The sequence below is a fragment of the Ptychodera flava genome, chromosome 16 (genome assembly GCF_041260155.1).
Source record: "Ptychodera flava strain L36383 chromosome 16, AS_Pfla_20210202, whole genome shotgun sequence".
NCBI classification, from domain to species: Eukaryota; Metazoa; Hemichordata; class Enteropneusta; family Ptychoderidae; genus Ptychodera; species Ptychodera flava.
The window spans coordinates 5,606,616-5,631,691 of NC_091943.1; the positions used below are offsets into that span (position 1 = coordinate 5,606,616).

The 25,076-nt window shown below is 36.0% G+C and overlaps 1 protein-coding gene across 1 annotated transcript in view; it reads left to right on the plus strand.

Annotated features, from left to right (window-relative positions):
* The first annotated feature begins 4,085 nt into the window (after nucleotides 1-4,085).
* LOC139152622 (patatin-like phospholipase domain-containing protein 7) overlaps nucleotides 4,086-25,076 on the plus strand; it is a 50,923-nt gene continuing 29,932 nt past the window's right edge. Inside the window, exons 1-9 of the mRNA XM_070725866.1 lie at nucleotides 4,086-4,213; nucleotides 11,846-11,924; nucleotides 16,560-16,651; nucleotides 18,332-18,414; nucleotides 18,918-19,055; nucleotides 19,628-19,787; nucleotides 20,891-20,971; nucleotides 21,174-21,302; nucleotides 21,899-22,148. Coding sequence (XP_070581967.1) covers nucleotides 4,109-4,213; nucleotides 11,846-11,924; nucleotides 16,560-16,651; nucleotides 18,332-18,414; nucleotides 18,918-19,055; nucleotides 19,628-19,787; nucleotides 20,891-20,971; nucleotides 21,174-21,302; nucleotides 21,899-22,148 — 1,117 coding nt within the window. The 5' untranslated portion in view covers nucleotides 4,086-4,108. The remainder of the gene's footprint in view (nucleotides 4,214-11,845; nucleotides 11,925-16,559; nucleotides 16,652-18,331; nucleotides 18,415-18,917; nucleotides 19,056-19,627; nucleotides 19,788-20,890; nucleotides 20,972-21,173; nucleotides 21,303-21,898; nucleotides 22,149-25,076) is intronic.

The following is a 25,076-nucleotide window of genomic DNA, read 5'->3' on the forward strand; positions in this document are numbered from 1 at the left end:
CATTGTATATATGCGCTCATTCGTTCCGTCATTCTATCTACCTAAGATATCCTACGCAGTACACGTACACACACAGCAGCAACACAACATCAATCCACTTTACAAATGTAATAGATAAGGATAGCTCGTGTACTTTATGTAATTCTGGACTGATATAGTCTAATGCTGAGGATAATAATTATGGAAATACTGAATACACTTCTGAAACACAACTAGATTGTTGCAGTCTTGTGATTTGTTTATTGTAATTCACCCGCACAAGAAACGAGGTAAAATCCTCAAACATCGTAATCAGTCACACAAGGACAAATTCCTCTTGAAAAGCGCGTAAGTCTTTCAATGTAGAGCAGACAACGTTCTATATATTTTTTTTTACATCCATGGTTCTATCATGTTTGAAGAATGTCAGTGCTAGAATTACATAATTGTACTTTCGATGACACAAAAACTTAAAATGATGCAAGAAAATTGGACGACAATACCGCACAAATTGATTGGAGGGGGGCATCGGCAGCTTGGTCTTTCAAAGCAGTGCTTCGGTGTCTTCGAAGCCGGTGCTTAGACTTGCTAGGCCTCGTGCAGGGCTCGAAATTTGCGGCAGTCCCGCGTCCATAGACTACCAACTTTTCTCTGGGGCGCTACCAAAATCCATGAAATGGTAGCCCATACGGACTACCAAAGCCTGGGACCTGAAAGTCAGTCACTATTTGGCATGCAATGTCTGGTCCGTCCCGGGGGTCCGTCACTTTGGGACAAGCTAAATGCAGTCAAACCAAGCTGGACACAGAAAGGCCATACTAGAATTTGTTATGCAAACTACGAAGGCGACCGGCCGTTCGGTGGAACTTTGCAACAAAGTTTCAATATCTGAACTGACGTACTTGAATGACAGGCACAGGGCGTGATCGCCAATGACCTGCTGCAGAATGTCTCAATGCTGAGAAGGTCGTGTTGCTATCATGACGACTATCAAAATTTGCATACAAAAATAATCGCAATCATACCAATCCATAATCCAATAGCCTTGTTCACGGTTACAGGTTTGTTACTAAATATAGCTGTAGGGCCTACGCGCGCGACATCGGACACGCAGCTTGAAATGCGGACAAATTTTATCAATGTTGCATGCGTGGCTGTTTTTGCAGCTTGTACTCTGAGTCGTGAATATGTTTTTTAGTATTCACTGTTACACTAGCAGTCGCCCACTGAGATGTATTTTCGTCGTTCTTGCATGCGTAATTTTCAAAAGCGTAATCTAAAAATGCGGACAAATATTTATTTTTGCATATTAATGAGAGAACAGTGACGTAAACTGTGAACGGCCCTATAACACTAGGTCAAAATTTGTAAGACAATAGTTGTAAACATAGACACAAAACAGCACAGAACAGACAGTAAATAGACGGTACACAAACATAGGTCACCTAACTTTTGAGTATCACTAATGTCCATACTGTTTCCTTGGGTATATAGGCGATACCGAAGGATTCAAGTATTTAGGCAACTGTTGCTGCGGAAAATTTGTTAAATCCACTAAAATATGACTTTTTGTGCATTTATTTACCCGAAGATGCAAAACAACGACACCGAATTCGAGCAGACGCATGGTTGTCGGTCATGAAACGCGTGACGTAATAGACATGCTGATTAGCACAGCATGTTTTTGAAAAGATTCAGCTACTTCAATTATTTGCTCAAAATCCCCGGAATTTTACATAGTAATACTTGACATACTCCTTCACAGTCCCGGGCATGGATTTGGTTGGCTGTGAAACAAACAGTATGTTTTGAAACGGCAAATGTCTAGGGCCTACTTTGTAATTTCGTACAATTTTTAGGCTAATTCTATTCTTGCCATATCAAAAAAATTATTGTGATTTTTCTAAAACGCATGCTTAGCCTTATTTATCTTGGCGATGTCTACAATTTTGCCGAAATCCATTTCAACAGATGGAAAATTGGCCGACTTTACATGTAAAGCTTTTAAACATTTTCACAATGTCAGAAGGCGATAGTGCCTAGAAAACTCTATAAACGGTAACGATTTTCACGTGCAATAGCGCGCATTTGGAACACTGCCATAGCAATGGCGTGCCCGTTGAATCCCTCTTTATCGCCCTAAAGGTGTGCAAGTATTCACATCAAATAACTAGAAAATTCACTTCATGTGCAGAATCTTGAAAAATAGCCTTGAATACCCCTGAACTAAAATATGTAAGGGATACCAGCCATTGTCACCGGCTACCAACTGCAGCAGCAGAAAATGATAGCCCAATGCAAGTGGACTATAGGCCTACCAGGGAAAAAGGTTAATTTCGAGCCCTGTCGTGTATTACGTTTCATATCATCTAGCTCTTCTACAGTTCCGCCCAATCACAGCAGGGCCTGAACTGTTTCCTAAAAAAACTTCCGGATCCAGCCTTGCAATCACTGGTCCATAAAAGCCCTCTTAGTGCTTACAGTTACCATAAGCGCTCTGGCATAGTGGCAAAGTATGCCCATTTCTGTTGGATAAAGATTAGTAACCAGTGTATAGTGTAGTGCCGGTAAAATTGACTTATATATAGGGTGCTAACGTACTGTTCATTGTACATCGCAATCTCCACTAGTTTGCTCTGTGTAACAGTTTGCAACACACACCGTAGGGCATCCGATAGACTTTTGATGGAACCTTTGGTTGGCCCAATAACTCCAAACTGACGGTGGGTACATCTATGACTTGTTTCTAGCATGTAGATTTGGCCAAGAGACTGGCCTAAAGTTGGGATGCTAAAATCAGAATTTTGTAAAAAAACAAAATGTAAAAAAATTGTTTTAGTGATAGTTATTTATATAATGATGTATATGATGCTATGATAAAGTAAAGTTGCCAGTATCCTTTTGTTTTCATTAATATTGAGTGTGCGTCCTTAAACTTGGCCTAACGCGTGCAATTAATCCATGATATCGAATATTACACACAATATATCGGAAGGGTTTCATTCCTCTCATTTCAAATTCCGAGACATCGATCTTTATATTTTAAACCACTCTGCGGGAAAAGATTCCTACCATTGTGTAAAAAATGAGCTTTTTTTGTCTTTCACAATTTATTTAGGCCTAGTCAGCAAAATCAAGAAATCAACAAACCATGTGATATGTTATTATTATATTTCATTTGATTTTGATAAAAAATCGAGCCCATGGCTTTAAATTATCGCAAAGAATCATAAAAATGAATCATTACAAGTTTAAAATGTACGGTATTTCGGAGGAAAGAATACAGCAATTTATACCGGGAGCACTTACATGTACTACAGTATCATTATGAGTATCATTATGGACTTCCAGGAGTCAAATGGGTCACATCTTGATCCGCAACACAATAGTGCAGTTTATAAATTTCTATCCTCTGAAATATTTACAAAGACGCCCGAAATTTATCATAGGGAAATAATAATTGCGAAAAGTTATTTTCGATTTCTTTGTAAGTCAGATTTAAGTACACTGTAAGTCATTAGTCATTTTGGTGAAAACAAAACAGGCTTATTACGAATCGTGTGAATACAAAACGCTTTCATAGCATAAATTTTGTACTGACAGAGATGAGAGATATACATCGCATGGGTGATCAGGGCCTGCACTTTCTTTGTCGCACCTTTTTTGCCCACAAAGCACTTTTGACCGACCATTTTGTAGAAAATGTAATTTTGACAAATTAAGGTTGGCGTATTTGGCTAAAGTCGTAAATTTTTGACCATTATGGTAAATTGTAGTTTGTTTTGAGTCTGAGCTGTCAAGGGTACTACCCGAATATCGGAACTGCGTTACCCAGTTATCCCTCAAGGGGTTGGGGGTGGGGGTCCTCGGGGGGGAAAAACTTGGAAAGTTTCCATCACCAGGTTTATGCCTATTTGTCTGTAAACTTTGGCACTGATCGGAACACGGTCCCGCCACATCATGTTCGAAACTTAATTCTGACTCGTTCTACTTTATATCTAGGCCAAGTTTACTCTGATGTTATTGCAAGTGCAGACCGAATTGACGGCTCCGTACCACATGTACCAAGGTCATATATAGGTCATGCTATCTCCCATCATGCTGAGCGTTCGGTTTGACAGAAGGCAAAATGGCGTCGACGGCTTTGAGTAACGCTGTGAACGAAATGGGCATTCATCTTGGAGATATGGCACAAATAATGCCAGATTTATCAAAGTACAATCATATAGCCACGGTGAGTATTTCAATTTAATCTCCTTATAAATTCTTTGTGATACCTTGGATTTTTTTAAAAATTGTTTCCGACCAGGCTCTGTCGTACAAATGACAAGTCGATTGTTTTGAAAATTCCGCTCTACGTAAAGCCGCGGCCGACACACGTTGTGCATGTTTAATGTCTGCTTAAATTATGTTGATGAAAATGGACTTGCATTTTAATTTCAAATATCACAAAGCATTAGAATAGTCCGGCTTGTAGCCGTAGTTTCATCGCTAGATATCATTGTTGAGTCTTCTCGCCCCACGAGGTGTCCTCTCGAGGTCGCTTATCACGTCGTCGTCTGTGCGTGTGATATTTAACTCGTCTGATCATTATGGCAACCTGAAAATGTGGATGGATTATGCAAGATTCGAAGAATATAGCTCACAGTGCACAACTGATATCGGCGCACCTTGCCTTGTCGGAAAGCGATGATCGATCTAAGCTTTGACACTTGACAGATTTGTGTTGCAACTAGAACCTCGGCCGTGTCTCGTTCTGCCTTGTTTGCATCAGTATTGGCAAGCTGCCTTACTCCGGTTATTTTGATGGTGGTTACGTGCACATTGTCCTATATATTACGTAATGTCCGTGTATACAACTCACCTAATGTCCAAAACTGACGTAGTATTTATTCCTGCTGTGGTCGTTCTTGTGATCTCCATAGTGGACTTACGAACTGTTATAATGGTAAGATACTTAAATCTTAATAATACAAATGAAACCACTACTCTTGAATAGTGATAGCAATTACTGTTTTCATCTTTGAAATTGTTAGTTTGCAAATTTAATCAGTGGATGTTTAAAATCAAATACTAAACACTCAAATTTAGTCTGACTTGCAAACCTCTAAATATTGAAATCACAACTAGTTGTTGGCACAGCCAAAGAATAATTCGTGATTAAAAAGGTTAAATTTAATTCTGTTCTGTTGTAATTTCCAGCTGTCAGGCAAATGTCAAACAAACTGCTCAACGATCTTCTTTTTACTGTAATCAAAATATATCTTAATAGCAGAAGTAGTTACTGTTTGTTGTTATCTTGTCTATCTTTAAAGATTACATTATGCAACAGCGTCAAATGAAAAACAAACCAGTTTAAGTTTCATCACTCTGTATAGTTCAAGAAATAGGTTTATTTACATGTAGATACCTTCTGATGTGTCACTAATGTGTAACATTGTTGACAGTTTGACTTTCTGTTGTTCAACATAATCGTTCTGACAGATCGGTTTATATTTAAAGGTTTTTAATTAATTCTTGATAGCTTTTACTCATAGTTTAGACTATCTTCAGCATAACAAAATATCTAAGTTTTGGCATACTATTTTTAAGACACAATCTATATGAATTTTCACATTCTTTCATAGACCAACACAAAATTAAGCTACATATTAGACACTCTTGGTAATCCAATTGTCAGTAAGCTGTTACTCAGCCAAAGTTCATATTAACAATCACCAACGTGAAAGATATTGTGCTGAGATGAGCCTAAATGATTACTACGTCTTGTCTTCAAGTGTCTCTTTGTTCCCACTGGCACTGCTATGATTTTGAATCAATCTTGTGAGGTGGATTCTTAGGGTGCTCAGAGCGTTCAACGTAAAGTAATACATACAAGGACTTTTTTCTTCATTACTATACAAACATACCCTGAACACCTGTCAGAGGACTGATCAATCTGACATTTGTACCTGTATCATGCTTGCGTATTTATAGAGTATGACCCCTTGTTATTTTGGACATGTTTACATGTATATTGAATGCTGTGAATGATGGTTCTGAAATGAATTCGTACCAGTGTGTTCACTGATTCAATGGAATCTTTGCTTTATGTATGGGTATGTAGACATGAAAATGTCTTGTGCATCACCATATTGACAGCGTCATGTTTGAATGTATTGGTCTTAAGAGTGTGTTTCTCCTATGCATTTAGTCATGAACCTGCCGTAGATTGCCTTGACACTACATTCTGTACCAGATACAGACACTGTATACATTTCCTTATCATCGCATACCCTTGCATCTTATATGTGCAGGGCCCCTGAACTATGGGGATACCATAGGATACAGGTTCCGTGTGAATTATTTGATAGATAGATTTGATACATATCTGATTTGATATCTATCAAAATCTGTGTACTCTTTGGTTCTGGAGAGTGCACTGGATTGAAAGAAGAGAATGTCTTCATAACTTGTGGAACTATCTTAGTATCTATCAATTCCATGGTTGTAAAGGTATAGTGTCACATGTTCCAATTTTGCCACAGTTATACCATGGAAAGAAAAAATCTAACCAATCACAGATTTTAAGCGGATGGCGGCTTTTTAAAAACAGCACCCTCATAATAGGCATTTTGAATACCAAGGAATGCTCCTTTGACCATATATGGGCATATTTAGATTACAGGTGACTGTATACCTTTAAATTGGCGTGGTAGAGAAAAGATAGTCACCATCCCTCCACTCACCCCCACACGACCATTAACCAATCATCACCCCATACCCTTGGATATTCAAATAATCACTTTTTATAGAAAAGAAACATTTCAAACTTCTTCTCAATCTCACAACATAAATTTATTAATTTTAAATTTGTGTCTTGAAGTTATGTCTAATGGCCACTTTCCATGTTTGAAGTCTCAATTACCAATTATTTTGATTTCGTTTGATGACATTTTGGTTGACTTGTGATCCATTTGAATCATTGTAATCTCAACTGAACTGTAAGCCCAAGTGTTATATATATTTTGCATGGTACATTTTCTGTCTCAATGCAATGATGAATTTCCTGTGCTTATTTGCATGGTGCTTTTCCTTATCCTAAATTTAGATTACATTTTGGGTGTATGTAGAAACTGTACAGAATAGAATCTCCATACAGTTACACAAAATACTGATAATATTAACAAAAGACTAAGTTTACCACTTGGAATCTGGTTGTCCTGTGAAACATACCTCTAATTGTATTTCTAATGACAATTGAACATAGCTGTGTGGTAATGTAAATTTAGATATTTTGAGTAAACAAAATGGTAGACTCACCTCGGCCAGGAATTTGAAATATTCACAGTTGATAAGCATAAGGAACAGCATGTTTGTTTTCTTTTGTAAAGTATAACTTTGATTATGACAGCTGCAGATATAAAGTTTTTAGAAAAAATTGAAAAAATCTGTGTATTTATCATTTTAATATGTGACTGTTTCAGTTTTACAAGTGTCCGTTTCTCAACATTTACTTTTTCAGTGTTTTCTTTGCATTTATTTAACCGATTCCATATAATATTGTAGTTACATGTATCTCAGTGATTAAAGAAAATTTGGCAACTTGTTCTTGAAAGTTCAACTGTAAAGCTTTCAATGAAACTTCAAAATGTCAGCCCCATGACAAATTTATTGTTGGTGATGTGTTTCCTGCTAAAAATAATACACCACATGTCAGAGTGGCATGACCATTCCTCAGACTACCAGCACTATAGCTGCTCAGTCTACAGTGCAGATTACTAATACTAGTGTTTTCAGACTCTTTGATTGAGCTCTCAATCATGATTCCTATATTCTGTCTGTTCTGCAACTAAATTTACATCACATTGAAAATGTTTCTTTTTACTGTCAATTGTTTTGTCTGACATTCCAAAACCCATAAAAGTTTATGCAGGACAGGTTGAGGTTTTGATTAGAGTATTGTGCTTCCAGAGGTCAGATACCAAATTACGATTACGGCAGTTATTCTGTTCTCTGAGATAAAACTTAACTTTTGTTTGAAAACTGTGTTAAAACAAGGGACAAACTTTTGTAGACTACAACTATCCCATACCGGTATGTAGACAGTATCAGTACAAGCAACCCTGTCATGCCAATTTCCCAGTAAAAGCCCAGGTTTAAGGTGGAACATGCCTCGGGGACAGATATTCAGACTTTCAAACTTTTACAATTCTTTTCTGATCTACCACTTGTTAGGGTTCATTTTAAAGCTCTTGGTGTAAGAAAACTTTTTACTGGCTTAGTTTTTCAAAAATTGAAAATTTTGTTTTTTCTCCATGGAGTTAACACAGGGATGGCGACAGTTTTGAATTTCAAATATCAGTATATCTTGAGTAATTTGTTTCTCTAGTTCCAAAATTTGCACAGTGACCCCTGATTTTTATTCTTGATTTTGAAAGAGTATGGTTGAAAGATTCATTGAGGAAATTTGAGTAAGTTTAAAAAGTCTTTCACTTTCGAGGTGCATACTACCTTAAAATAAAAAGTGGAGATTTGTTGCAAAACTGAAAGATGAAGGGTTTCTAATGGGAGAAAGTGATACTTTTTAAATAAATAATGTGGTTTCTGCGTTACCTGAGTTAATCCTTACTGGCAGTTTGTTATGCTGAATAAAAAATGCTTAGTCATTGACTGTGGGAACCGTCCTCTTATACTGCAGCATGCTGATTCATAAATTGTATGCATACTTTGATATTGTAACTACAGGATGTACAATGTATCTGAAATTATGTCATCGCAGTGTACATGTATATGGTTGTTGTACTTCATGCCTAAACAGACTTTGAGTAAACTTTCTTATAACAAACAGGGTGTCCATTTAGGGTGACACAAGCTGAATTGACAGGCTATAGTATTACACTTTTATACTTTTCCTTTCAAGAAATGGAAACCTTTCCATTTGACAAATGTGTGAACAGTGTGATAAACCATTCTTTTGCATTGGTTCTTTTCTGTCTATCACTCACAATATACTACCTATTTGAAAACTGTGAGATCAAACAATTCATCAGATGATAGTCAAGCCTACAAATTATCAGCAAGAATACTTAGTTCATATTTAACTTCAATAAAATTCAACATGGTCCAAGGGGAAACCTGTATTGTGTAGTTATGAAAGGCACCAAGGATATGCAGATAATTACCATATTATCACCCTTTGAGTGCCAAAGTCAACTTTTGTCACCTTTATAGAAAATAGCACAGCCAGCAACTTTTTCCAGATCTAAAAAATTTTTTCCAGATTTTATCCAAAATTTTGTCAAAAATGTTGCCAATGAAAGGTTATATCCATTTGATCCAAAATTATCACGAAATTACAGAGAAATTCATAAAATCAATAAAATGTTACACTGAAATTTTGGTGGGAAAATTGCAGCACTCAAAGGGTTAAAAAGGAAGAGCTGACCACTGCTTTTCCTTGTCAGCTTATTTCTTTATTTTAGTCCCCACTGACACCGTCCAGGGGGACTTATAGGTTTGGTCATGTCCGTGCATGCGTGCGTGTGTGCGTGTGTGCGCGCGTGTGTGCGTCCATCCGTCCGTTCACGCAGATATCTCAGAGATGCAAGAAGCGATTTCATTCAAACTTGGTACAAGGATTACTTCATATGTCATTCAGATGCACGTCGATTTGTTTTGTGATACGATCCAATATGGCCGCCAGGCGGCCATTTTATTACGATTTTTTCATGTACAGAGCCATAACTCAGACATGTTTCAACCGATTTAATTCAAAGTTGGTACAAGGACATTGACCTATGTCATACATATGTACGTCGATTTGTTATGTGATACGATCCAATATGGCCACTAGGCAGCCATTTTATTACGATGTTTTCATATACAGAGCCATAACTCAGACATGTTTCAACCGATTTTATTCAAAGTTGGCACAAGGACATTGACCGATGTCATACATATGCATGTCAATTTGTTATGTGATACGATCCAATATGGCTACCTTGCGGCCATTTTGTTACGATTTTTTCATGTACAGAGCCATAACTCAGACATGTTTCAACCGATTTTATTCAAAGTTAGTACAAGGACATTAACCTATGTCATACATATGTTTGTCAATTTGTTTCATGATATGATCCAATATGGCTGCATGGCAGCCATTTTGTTACAAGTTTTTCGTGTCCTTAGCCAAAACTTTGGCATGTCTCAACTGATTTTATCCACCGATTTTATTCAAACTTAGTACAAGGACATTGACCTATGTCATACATATGCACATTGATTTGTTTTATGATACAATCCAATATGGCCGCCGTGTGGCCATTTTTTTTCCGATTTTTTCATGTCCGGAACCATAACTCAGACATGTATCAAGCAAATTTATTCAAAGCTGGTACAAGGACATTGACTTATTTATACATATGTACTCATGATTGGTTTCATGAGATGGTCCAATATGGCCACATGGTAGCAATTTTGTTATGGTTGTTTCATGTCGAGAGCCATAACTCTGGCAAGTCTCAACTGATCTTATTCAAAGTTGGTACATGTACATTGACTTACGTCATACATATACATGTTGATTTTTTAAACATAAGATCAAATATCACTGCATGGCGGTGATTTTGTTACAATTTTCAAATGTACAGAGCCATAACTCAGACATCTTTCCACCAGTATCATTCAAAGTTGGTACAAGGACATTGACCTATTTCATACATATGCTCATCAATTTGTTTCTCATCATGTAGCAGTAACATGTCAATTATTAAAGTTTCGTAAGTAGGCTGATATGTCAAGAAATACGCACTGCATCAAATTCATGAAACTTTATACAGATGTTAACTGATGTTAAGCTCACATTGCTTTAACATTGAAAAAGACATTTATCAGTGTCATTTTACTTAATTTGTAATTGCATAAGTAATGAACTTTCCTAATTAGGGTGATATAGCCACAAATTAATACAACGTCAAATGTGATGAAACTTGAAACAGATGTTGATCTCATAGTGTTGTAAATACTGCATCAAACTTTATGAAATATGGTACCAGTGATAATCTGTTAAGTGTTAGAATTGTATGCAAAAATGTTTTGCAACATCCTGTTGATTAATTCCTAGTTTGCTCATTTTATGAACTTTAGGATGGTGGCCTACATTGGTTTTATGTTTTCATCACAACTCATTCTTGGCCATTGAGCGCCATCTGTATCAAAGAATTTTTATTACAGACCTAATTAATGAAGAGGACTCTATCCTCTCTGAGGACATGTAATCAAAGTACCCATTAACAAGTGGGGACTGTGTCATCAACAATGACTTGTTTGAAACTACCACAAAGATTAGTACAATCCTATAACTTTATTTGGCAAAAGTTAGGCCTCTACATAGAGGAATGGGGTGGAAGGATTTCAGATAACTGCTTCAATTTTACCATTGGTACACATATTTAATGTGTTAAAGGTATACTGTCACCTGTTCCAATTTTACCATGGAAAGAGAAAATCTAACCAATCACAGATTTTAAGCGGGTGGCCGCTTTGTAAAAAGAGCACCCTCACATGGGCATTTTGAATACCAAGGAACACCCCTTTGACCATATATGGGCATATTTAGATTACAGGTGACTTTATACCTTTAAATATATAGGTCATTTTTCTGTGTATCTGCATCGTGTTCTGATGTTAATCATAATAATAATTTTATTGCCATGTGCAAAAGAAAAATACATTGGCAAAGGACTTTTCACATGAACTGAAAGAGGAGGAAAGATACGCATATTAAACCATTGAAACATACATGGTGGCTGCTACACCATCTGTGGTTGAAACAAAACACATCAAAAGTGAAACTTACATTTTCTTTTCTACATTTCCGTTGCAGACAATTCTTGCAGCTGTGGCAGTGATTGTTGTTGTACTGTGGCTGGTTCTATTTATTCTTCGTAAAATCAAAAGACAGGGTAAGTCATGCATTTTCATGTGAATGTATATTTTTGCTGCTAACAAGTACATGTAATACCTATGAGTCATCCAACTGGTGTCATATTGCAGGTAGTTTTACAGACATTTAGTGGTATACAGTCATTTCTAATCATTCCACCGGATGTAGGACTTACATTTCTCTCCTTAAAAAATAAGAATTTACTATGTTCTGGTTCCTTAAATAGAACAGGTGCCACCTGTTTATTGTCACTTTTTTCGATTCGACTTCACAAATTTACTAAAAATATATGTAGTGTACCCATCAGGATATGAGTAATATATGGTTTTATGGTTCTTTTAGTGTCTGCCTCACATGTCGTGTCAACCAAACGTCTGATGACATTCACTGCAGGATGTAATGAACCTGTAGTTATATATTATCTGGAGATTTTCCTGTATGATTGATATCGCTGAAAGTATTGTAAACCCCTGAACCTGTTTTGCTGAAAGCCTTGAATGCATAGTATTATTCTGACAGTTCATGAATCAGTGACAAATATTTTGACAAGTGTTTTGTTGTCCTTTAGGAGATGAAATCAATTTCCAAATAGTAAATTGAGCTGTGGAATGAGAAAAAGGCCCTCTTGGCTAAAATATCACTTTTTGAGTTTTTATCATAATATATTTTACTATGAAGCTTAAATTTTCATTTGATCAAGTTTTTAGGGTCAGTTTAGGCCTAATTTGCATATTTATGCATAATTTGCATATGTAATGAGTCAGCTTTGCTTTAGTAATGTTGATTAAAATACTTATATACAGCTAATTATTCAGGTTTTCCTGCGATTGCATAAGTTGTTTTCAATATAATTGAATATATTGTATTGCATTTATGTCATATTGCAGGGCTTTCCTTTTCAAAATTTAATAGACTTATTAAAATAAACAAACAATATTGAAAAGGGTGGAACATTGCCAGCAACTGCAATATTTTAAAGACAAACTGAGAAACTAAGAAAAATATAACCAAGTCTCTCTAAAAAGGACAGTAGCTTTTTCTTTTGATAGTTTTCCAGTATCTTTGTTCTCTATATCAAATATTTTTTCCCATTCTAATTTTCAAAGTATGTTAAAACATTAAAATTTGTCAAGCTGCATTAGGTAAAACACATGACTGTAAGTCCGGACTGAAATTCATGCTGGCGACAGGATTACACATTTTGTGTGCTTACACTACAGCGTGTCTATGTGTAACTCTTGAAATCTTAACAAGTCATCACATCAAAGACAGTACGATAAACCCTGTGAGGTTTAATACTGAAAAACTCATCGACCATTTAATCATTCGTAATGTCTGTCTTAGTAATATTACTGTTGACCATAGCTTCTTTGAGTCCATGTATTCATTGTCATGGCTTACACATGCGCCGATTTCCGCTGCCAGCAATACTCACACAGATACTGAATTCGTCTGCACTGTTCAACACAGCCGTCAACACTCATCGATAGAAAGATATTTATGTGCAATGTCCACGAAATAATCCAGGCCAGGCGTTTTGTCGTGAACTAATAACAGAGTCGCATTTTTAGGTGATAATACCTGCCTCTATTAGACTCATTTGAGAAAGACAACGCTCAATGCTGACGACGACAACGTCGACTGTACCATGCTCACACATGTAAACACGTTAAAAATGGCGGCTAAAGTATACTGACCCTGTTCTAAGATGTCATATGATTACCCACAAGTCATCTGAGTGGGCAAAATACGGGATAAATTCCATTAGACACCGCAATGCATAATTGGAAATTAGTTGTTTTCATGCGGAAACTTTAAACGCGTTTTTCTATTAATAAGCAAATTTACCAAGAGGGTCCTTTTCTCATTCCATGCCCAATTTTAAAGATATCTGCAACTTCATGTTGTTCATACATTTTACTTGTCATTCTGTTCAGTAATCCGCATCACCTTGTTTTCGGTGCTGTACTTCACATCTCTTCATATTGGGCTCCTCTGGGAGTCAAATACCAATCGCTCTTCATTCATTCACTTTGCAGAGTGAAATAGGTTTTTAATGTAGGCCTACAACATGATGTGTTTAATTCTACAGCTGGCTTGATAGAAATAGGATTAATATACCAATTAGGGACCAGGGAAACTTTGGTAAAAAAACAGTTTAGAACCTTTATGCCTCGCATCTCTCCATGAAACCAAAATTGGAACTTGCTGTTTCAGTAACCCCCCAAGAAGGTTGATGGGATGAGGATGATGTGCCACATAGCGCAAACCAGCTTACTTAGCAAGTGCTATATAATACAGAGCAAATTGTTTCTAATGGTTTACGTGTAAATGTATCTGATCCGTAGTTTGAGCACCTGAAAAGGAGAAAGTAGATTTTAAAGCTGAGTGAACATTGTAAAGTGGATATTCAGAGCATGGGAATGAGCATTGTATGTCAAGGGGATACATTGCATAGGCTGTTATCCATGACAGTGTAAGTGAAGCAGGCAACACATGGTGACAACTCTGGTAGTGGGATGCTATAACCCATGCCAAATATTGCCACCAGGCATTTCTCAGAACACAATTACAAATCTTTATGCTACATGCCTTTTTAAAGAGTCTCTATATTTTTAATCTTTTAATATTTCTAAACTTTGAATTTTTCCTGCAATTTTAGCATCCCTTTGTGTGAGCATTAACCTATTTTTGGTAGTTTCAAGGCATGCTTTAGCACTAGTATATTATGATTTTACCACAGCTGGTGTGAACTGTTGTCCAGTGAGAACCACACATTGGTGTACTTGGCACAATGATATAGTTTCAGTGATGTACAGTTTGTACAATAACAGTCTGGAAATTAGTGCAATATAAAATCAGCCAGTACTTCTTGGGGTAAAGTACACAAGCTGTATCGTTAAATTTACCATATGGTAAAACTGCAAGCTCATGATTCAGTGTATTTTGTGTGTATCTTGATTTTAATTTTGATGTCGAGAACAGGACAATATAAACAGCTTCAAATTTACTGAGTTTTAATTTGTTCAGAGTGATCTAGCGTATGCTGATTTCAAAAAAATAAATATGACATTATGTACCTACTGGTACTAGATCATTTACATACGTTACATACAACATTATATTGTCAATCGCATACTGCAAATATATTCTTCGTATTTTTTAGTTCTTCCAGTAATGTAGTGGTCTTTAAACAATAAATTATTATTATAATTACTGCAAATATGTGTCATGAGGTTCTGTTTGTAATGTTGTCGTTTCTCAGTTTGCAAGGTGATACAAATGTATGAACAAAACATTGTTGCCACTGTATTGTACAGACAAGTGAAATTACAAAGACTGGCCTACAATAAAAATGCCATCTGTCAGTTCAGGCCTTAAACAATGATGATAGATTTGAAAAGGTTCTAGGTTGTGAAAAATTATGACCGGTAATGATTTTTCTTTGTGTTGAAGATGTAGCACTGTACAACAGAATTATTTTCATGATAGCTGCGAGTCTAAAATTGATGAATGCGTTAAAATTATTAATATTAATGCTGAGTAGGTTTATTAATCACACTTTCCCATCTAGATAGAAATATACGTTTAGTGACTTCTGTGTAGATATAATGAATTCTGATCAAGTTCATCATGAATTTTAAGCAGGTACACCAAATAATTCTGTTCTCTACCGTCGGCTTGTTTGCTTACATGTAGCATGCAAATAATGGGCATTAGACACACATGCCGTCTTGGTCCGTGCCACATGGCTGTATCCACTGTTCTGAGTAATAGACTCTTGGCAGCAAGCCAATTCTATAAGAGAAGACCAAAATTGATGAATGCCCTGACACTACTACTTATAATTAAACATGCTTAGATTTTAGATAATCATCAAAATCAAAAGATTAGATTTATAATTTGATATGAATATCAATAACTCCAATTGATCCTTTGTCAGTTTGTAAATGCTTAATTGTTTTGAGTGGTGAGTTGCTGTCCCTGGTGTTTAAAATCATTGTCAGATGTTTTTGTGTTGTATGAATACACGTATTCAAAATACTAATAACAAACAGGCAGTGGCATTTATATTTATCAGATATTCATTGTCATCAGTTGTATGTCTGATGACAGTGATCATGATTTTGCATTGTAATGCCCTACATTTTGGTTAATATGATAAAACTGATAAAATCTGAATGTATCATTATAGTTATGTTTAGAATTGAAATGAATATCAACTTTAACATCACAATAATGTACCTTGTTAGCTTTCAGGAATTCAAGTGGTTTGAATTTTTGCTACAGCATACTTATTGTGTATAATACATGTAGCTAACGTTCTGGCATATCAATTTATTGTAAAAAATAATGATATACATCTAGATATTGGAATACATCTAGATATTGGACGGCTTTAAACAAGCTCAAGGCTGAGGATTTGATCTTTTTGACCAAATTTATGTACAGGTATTTGTGAAAGGACAAAGGATGATTTAAATAAATCACAGCTTTACAATACTAATAAGCACTGTGATCCTGTGAACAAAGCCACTGCAGAATGCAATGGAAACCTTGACATTTTAAGGCATATATTACTTGTAAAGAAATATCTGTAATTCAATATTCCAAGTGTTAGTTGTAAAATTGAATGTCTGTGTTCTCTCTATAGTGATGGGTCAAAGTCCAGGGTCATCACAGCCAAAACCAAGATTTAGGAAAAGAGATAAAGTTATATTTTATGGAAGGAGAATGCTCAGAAAAGTAAGTACACATGGAATTTCTATTGCTGAAATATTTCTGAGTAAAGCACTCATGTTCTAAATAATTTCAGATTTGAATAAACCCTCTATGCAACCTCCTCATGTGGTTTGAAGGTCAATTTTAAAGGGACAATGGCTGTAACTTCACTGTGATAATATTTTCTTTATTGTTGTTCTGTGATAGAAATACCTTTTCTCTTTTCCTTGAATACAAATTGTTTGTCTTGAATTATGCAAACACATCGCATTAAGTACAATGTGCAATAATGCTGTTGGCAATTGAAATACAGTCAGGACTTGCATTTTGTCAACAAATATTATCAATTATATTACCATGCCCTGCCCGTCGCATTTTGATTGGTCGAGCTCAACCATGTGACTGACCACAAATACACAGTAATAGTTTGTTTACATGCCCATGAATATGAATAATAGGATTAACAACTCAAAGTATCGTATTTTTAAAGCCGCACTTTTCAATCCTAGGTTCTCGCATTAGTGGAGTTCTCCTCCCAGTCAAACACATGGCCAGTATGATGTTTGATTTCTATAACATTAATTACACAAACTGATCTCAACCTTTTGTCACATTTTGCTAATCCTGCAAACAGAGTTTATGCAAGCTTTTGATTGACGGTAGGTTCAATCGCCAACGGTCCATTGATTCCCACCACAAACGCTCGAATTTCCTAAAAAAACTGTCTTTCAGTCGCCTTAGACTTTGAATATAACCTCAGGGTTCGATCGGCTTGGCAGTCTGTGTTTTGCGGCGGGGGAAAACTAAAAAGTGTCATTTCTGGAGCGTGTGCCCGCGTTTTGCCTGTTTGGTGTCCACTTACACGATGCACGCCGCCATAGCTTGGCGTCCATTTAAAGGGAGGCTCTGCCTTTAAGGCTCAAACGTAAATCATAGTCAATCAAAAATAAAATGGAGCACTTGCAGGTCAAGTTGAGACACTTTTTTCTGAAAAGATCTCCGAATTTGCCAATTTTTTCAGCGCGCGTGACAGTGCGTCGCGTATTGCTCAGTTTCTGGGGCCCAGTTGTCGTTCGCTCCGGAAATTTTTGCAAATTTTGACGGTTTTCTTGGGTTCGCTGATAATATAATGGAAATAACAGACTCCGCTCTGACCATTAACGTTTATTTGTGGGCACAGGCTCGAGGAAAGCCAAATTAACGGGCTCGGCAAGCCTCGCCCGTTAATTTTTGGCTTTCCTCTCGCCCTTGCCCACAAATAAACGTTAATGGTCAGCGCGTCGCCCGTTATTTCTATAATATTATACAGACTGTAAACATTGAACACATAGAAGAGCAAGCATTTTAACATGCTTTTGGGATAGAATAATATACTTTATTGACAAATAGTTAACTATAAAATATCTATAAACATACACAGACAAAAAACAGAACTAAAATACTGTCAAATAAATCAAAATTATAGCAAGAGGAACTTTAACATTCAGAATGGCCCTTATAAATTGATAATTTTCACCAGTGATTAACACAGCTATGCTAACTCTGTCAGTAGTCTTTATTGCATCGTATATAATTCCGTCATGAATCTAAACTTGCAAAACATACCGGTACTTAAGCCTTGGCACTTGTAATTGCACTTGAAAATTTCCAGAAAAGTCTTTTGTTTACTTGTGTGTGAAATCCAGTATTGTATTTATTTTTCAGGTGAAATCAATATCGGGACCAATAACAAGTACACGAAGTAGAATAAAGAAAAAACAGAGACTGTTGATGGGAGATATCAAGAGGTGAGATTATCATTCAGAATCCGTGAAAAGAGCATTGTAGATGTAGGGCTGTTTTTTCTGGCGTCCATGTTAAGTATGTTTGGAAAATTATGATTTCACGGGAAGTCAAGGCCAAAAATTACAAATAATAGTTATATTTATGATTTGCTTGTAAATTTATGGTGAAAGATACAGTGATGCAAATACAATACAAGTGTTGTCCACAATTAATATTATTTAGCTATGGTAATATGCTTTGCATTGAAAGTGACATTCAACAGAAAACAAAAAATATATTTAGGTAGGAAGAAGAGAAACCAAGTTTTTTATTTGCCAAGTTATTCATGTTTGCCAGTACAGCATTTTCAGCGAATTAATACAACAACATTGATATGGTTAAGCTAGCCGTAGGGTTATACTCATGGTCATCTCTACATCAGCAAAGCGAATTAATTACACCATAAAAGACTATGAGAAAAATATGCCTATTGATCTTCAATTACTGATTGATTACTGCCAAACAGATTATTACATCTACGTAAGGAAACAGAACCAACTCTGCAAGAAAAAGAACCACCGCCTTCTGTCCTAGAAGCAGATTGGAGGGACCAGTCTGATCTTACAATTCCACCAGAAGTTATTTACATGTTGAAAAGTGTGAGGTAAGTACAAGTAACTTGCTCATTTGCTGTGGTGTGACATCAGTCGTCTTTAACAGTGGAGGAGATGCCAGCAGATCCTACAGGTGATCCAAGTTACATAAAGATATTACAGCTGTTTTGAGACAGTGACACAGTATTTGCATGTTGACTGTTGGAAAATAAGATGTTGAATTACACTGAAATGCTCTCAACAGAAATCAAAGACTATGATTGTCAGTTGTTTACAAATTTAAAATCAAATGAATGCATTTAACCCTTTGAGTGCTGTAATTTTTCCCACCAAAATTTTAGTGCAACATTTTACCAATTTTTATGAATTTTTCTGTAATTTCTTTGATAATTTTGAACCAAATGGTCACTTTATTTCATCGGCTACAGTTTCTTATAAAAATTTTGGCAAAAATCTTTAAAAATTTGACTGGCATATATTTTTTAAAGGTGACAAAAATTGACTTTGGCACTCAAAGGGTTAATCTCAGCGTGACCATTTGATCTCAGTGTGACCATTTGATTTCAGTGTGACCATTTGATGTCAGTGTGATCTAATGGTCATTTTCCATCACTCCTCACAGGGTATTTGGGCATTTTGAAAAGCCTCTATTCCTAGAACTCTGTAGACATATGGAGACCAAGTTTATACCAGCGGGTGCTTTCGTGTTCCGGAAAGGTCAGCTTGATGATAGTGTTTATGTCGTACAGAATGGTCAACTCAGTGTCTTCATCACAGAACCTGTAAGTTTTCACTCTCCTCAGAATGGCAATTACAAATGTCAGGAATAGGCATTTCCAGCCTGATTGTTGCAGTTGTATTGTGTCTTTGTTTTTATCATGACCACAATGTTTTATTGTGACCTTGTACCATCAGTCTTTACACATTGGTAAACAGTCTGTCAGGTGTAAATATTTCAGCGTTTTCATGTATTTCAAACTTCCTGACAGCTCTATCAGAGTCATATATGTAATCTGCATCATTGATCAATGGTTTGAAAAGTACTGATATTGATAACTCACAATGTTCGGTATGGACAGTTTTTCAGCTTAAACAGTTTGCTACTTTCACTGGAGTGCTTATTTTTCTCAATATTTTTAGAGTTGTGCCTGATTGTTGCTGTTGATCATATAAAATATTAGGAAAGAAATCAATTGGAAATTTATTTGGATCCTTGATTAAATAGAGTTCTTCAATGTATTGTTGTATCCTCTTTTTAAAAGTCAATATACCGGTAGTTGAACATCCCTAAATGTTATGGTTTATTATAAAGATTCAAGAAGGTTATTTTAATGGTGTCACTTTCAACTTTCATAAACAAGCCCTCAAGTAATCAAACTACTGATGGATACTATATTCTACCTACAAATTGTTAACTTTAATTCCTCAGTTCCATGCAATCTGGAGTAATTGTAAGTATGAAAACAGACGGGCACGAAAGAATTATCCAATTTGTCCATTTTATACAACTTTCCCAAAACAGAACAAATTGAAAGTGTTCCATCCATACCAACTGATTGCATAGATCATAAGCTACAGTAGTGGAAAAATTCAGTGGGCCAAGACTCAGACTATCAGAGCACAAGTTAACATTATGTCTTGCCTACATTATCAAATCAAATCAAAGGATAACAGAAAAGTTCCTGTGTGGGGCAACTAGGATTCGGAATAAGAACATAACCATAACAGTTTGGTGGAAGGACTGCAGCAGATATTTAAACGATGCCTTTAGACTGACTTGAATTTTCTCAAATCTGCATTTTGTGTTATCAAAGTAGATTAAAACACATCTTCTGTGTTGAGACATTTTAACCTTAGCTGTGCACATTTTATGTTGTATTATCAGGATGGTACTGAGATGGCTATGAAAGAAGTCTATCCAGGAGAAAGTGTACATAGTTTATTGAGTGTCCTAGATGTCATTACTGTAAGTAGGCCATCTAAATGTAACCTCTCTAACAATAATTTTCAGTTTACATGTAGAACAAAAGTTTGACTAAAAAGTTTGAAAACTGCTTACCGTGGTATATCAGATATGATTTATTAAATTTTGTGATGCAAGAATGTTCAAGCAGTAAACATTCAGATACTCTTCAACATTTTAAGTCACACCTGTACATTCTTTACAGGGACACCCAGCACCTTACAAGACTGTATCAGCCAGAGCAGTGGTTGACAGTACAGTGCTAAGACTACCAGCCAAGGCTTTCTGCACTGTCTTTGAAAATTTCCCAGAATCCCTGGTTAGGGTGGTTCAGGTAAAGTTACAGATCTTCCAAAGATGGCCAAAGGTCAAGGATAATGTGTCCATGATCCTTGGCTTGGATTACGCAGTGAATGAAATCTTTGTTAAAATTTTTCATCTCAAGAAGCATTGAGAAAGTTCCTTGATGTACAAACCATGTTATTCTGCCTTCGCTTATTTTACCTAACTGATTGATCATTTTGTTCAAGTCCTGCATACCGGTATTTTGTCAAACTGCCCACATTCTGTGGACTGACTGTTCTATGCTACTTACACATATTGGGCAAATAAGCTAGAGCTAAGTTCATACCTAGTGCCTATTTCTGTGTCCCTATTTAGATTGACTGATTGACTAGCCTGCAACCACGCAGAGTTGATGCTTTCAAATGGTGGTGGTTTGTGGTACTCAACTTTAACACCAAATGAAACCTTTCTTTAGGAAATTCTCAGTGGCAGAAATGAAAGTGATCAAATTACAACAATTTTATCAAGAACATCGTGTCATTATATGCATAGGTCAATTGATAATACACAAAAGTTCCAGCCACGTGTTATTCACTGTTTTCCAGTGTTTTCATTGGAGACATGTTATGTGTGTATTTTTCTCAGATCATAGTGGTACGTCTTCAAAGAGTCACCTTCATGGCATTGCATAACTACCTTGGTTTGAGCATGGAACTGATCAACCCAGAAAACCAGAGTAACAAGTCCTTCTCAGTGCATTCTATATCTCCAAAGACAAGCCCCAGCAAGAAACCATCCAAAAACACCAGATCAGATGAAAGTGTGGAAAGTGAGCAGGTCGTGGAGATGTTTGATTTTGAAGAGGACCGCAAAGCTGCAGAATCACAGAGGATTGGTAAGAACAGTATAAAAACTGTGTGCAGGGTGATCAGTGCTGTGACCTCCCTATCCTGACTCTTGGTTTCTCCTGCTTCTTTTCTGCTTTGATGCTGTTGGATCAGTCAACTTTGGATTTAGGGTGGAAGGGTGATGTTTGTGTGTTGGTGAGAAAGACTTTAAAGGTATAACTTCAGTGTATGTGATGAACGTTTATCCCATTTCCCATGTCACCAGTTTAAGATCTGTCAAAAATTGACTTTGTGAAAGCCTTGATGGGAGTGTGTGTCGTCAAGTTGAAAAGAATGCATCAATTGTAGCATGTTATGATTAAAAGAAAAATTGACACAAAAAGAATATCCAACTGGAGACCATCTCAGATTATTGCATAAATTCTACAAACAAAATTCATTTGTTGAAATGCAGAATATAGTACATGGCAGTAACATCAAAAGTGAAATCAAACAATGATGTACCATATACAGACCAAGCTGCAGGTGTTAGATTTGTATTTTGGAATAAAATCGCAAATTATGTAAAACTGGTACAGGTATACTGTTTCTAATGTGTAATGTTTGGTGTAGTGCCTTACTTTTACCACCCTTAAAATTAAGAACAGAGAGAAACTTTCGCCCAATTGCTTCTTGATCCGAAGAAATTTGTCATATTACATTTAATTTACTGACTCAAGGAAATTTCAAGAATAAGAGATGGTTCAGATATGTTGAAAATTCAAATTAACAGACACTCAACCATGTAGTCAGAACAGCAAGAAATCTTGACATCCAGAGCATTAGAATATGCCTCAGGGATAGGCATTCAGACCCTCAATCTTTCACAATAGGTTTCCAGTCTACCACTTGTTAGGGCTTAATTATTTGAATAGAGTGAATATTGTGTATGTATATCAGGTCTTACACCCTACTCTAAATTATTGAATGGAGTGAATATTGTGTATGTATATGATATGTATATTAGGTCTTATACTCCACTCTAATTATTTGAATGGCGTGAATATTGTGTATGTGAATATATATCAGGTCTCACAGCCCGCTCTAATTACGGTATTTGAATGAAGTGAATAGTGTGTATGTGAATATATATCAGGTCTTACAGCCCCACTCTGATTATTTGAATGGAGTGAATATTGTGTATGTGTGCATATCTCAGGTCTTACACCCTACTCTAATTATTTGAATGGAGTGAATATTGTGTATGCGTATGATATGTATACTAGGTCTTATACTCCACTATAATTATTTGAATGGCGTGAATATTGTGTATGTGATATATATCAGGTCTTACAGCCCATTGTAATTATTTGAATGAAGTGAATATTGTGTATGTACCGGTATATCAGGTTTTATACTCCACTCTAATTATTTGAATGGCGTGAATATTGTGTACATGTACATGGATGTATATCAGGTCTTACAGCCCACTGTAGTTATTTGAATGATGTATATCAGGTCTTATACTCAGCTCTAATTATTTGAACGAAGTGAATATTGTGTATGTATATCAGGTCTTATACAAAGCTCTAATTATTTGAATGAGTGAATATTATGTATGTGTATTTATATCAGGTCTTCCATTCTATTTTCATGATGAGTGTGGACATCTGGGACTTCTTTCATCTTGTGACAATTTTTTCTTTCTCAGTATTCTAGTTATTACATTTTGGTTGGACTTTGTAGCTCATCAGACACGGAGTATATTGATTTATTTTGTGTTTTATTACCATCATAGTAGTGATGCACGTTATTCTAACATCAGTGTCCAATATGCATATCATTTCTTATATCTTTCTAAATATACCCACATGTACTCAGGTTTGTAAATGGAAGGACTGGTCTGGCCAAACTGGCATGTGTTTTTTTCTTGGTAAAACTTTCAGCCTTTTATTGTCTTGAAGCAAACCATTTTGGAACGGCAAACATATCATTATGGCAGAGCCACTGTCATGACAATGAGCCTCTGTCTCAGATGCTTTGTCCGGTTTCTATCATTGAAACTCAACAATCACAGATACTTAAAAAATCACAGAGACAAAATTACTGGTTTTGATTGCCCTCTCTACCATGATATAGCTTCTCATAATCAGATAATGTTTGTCGTGAGCGTTACAAGACCTCACTGTCCTAGATGCTGAGACAAAAGCAACTTGTACTTCCTTAACAAATGTTAGGGTAGATCCCAAAAATTATGGCACCATTTCCTGCTTTTCTTCTGGCTGTAAGCATAAGATATGGTTTGTACACTATGCATCCAGCATGTTTCAAGATACTCATCGACATATATGACTTCTCAAATAACAAAAATTACCAAATATTCTAGGCAAGGTCTGCAGTATTCCAGCCCATATTATCCAAAATATAAACATATCATATGGATGTATGACCTTTGACCCATACAAGTCATGTGACCCCAAAACGGAAACCTGAAAAACCTGTAGTTTAGAATACTATTACTATTTAATTAATTTGGTTGCTAGTTTATACTGCATTTCAAGTAAAAATGAGGTTGTTTCCCTGTAAGAAATTATTTTTATTTTCTCATCCTTTCCCTGCCAAATGTTAAATTTTTAAGTGAAGATGATCAATGGCAAACATAAGATTACATCGCTATTCAAAAGATAAACAACAAAACAATGCAGTCTCCTCAAAGGTTGCAGACCACCAAAACGTGGTGCAGTGTCAGATCTTTCCATTGACCTTTGAAGAAATGCACATAAATACTTTGTATCATTGGCATTTTCTTGAAACTTCTATAAAAGAATCAGGTATGGAAGCCATTTTGAAACTTGTGTTTAAAATTAGTGTGCATTACAAGATTTTCTTTCTTTTAAAACCCAAAGTACAGTAAATTATTGATTTTGTAGGTTTTTGCATTTATGATACAAAAAATATTGTCTCTCCATTAATATCTGGCCAGTAACCTACTTGTC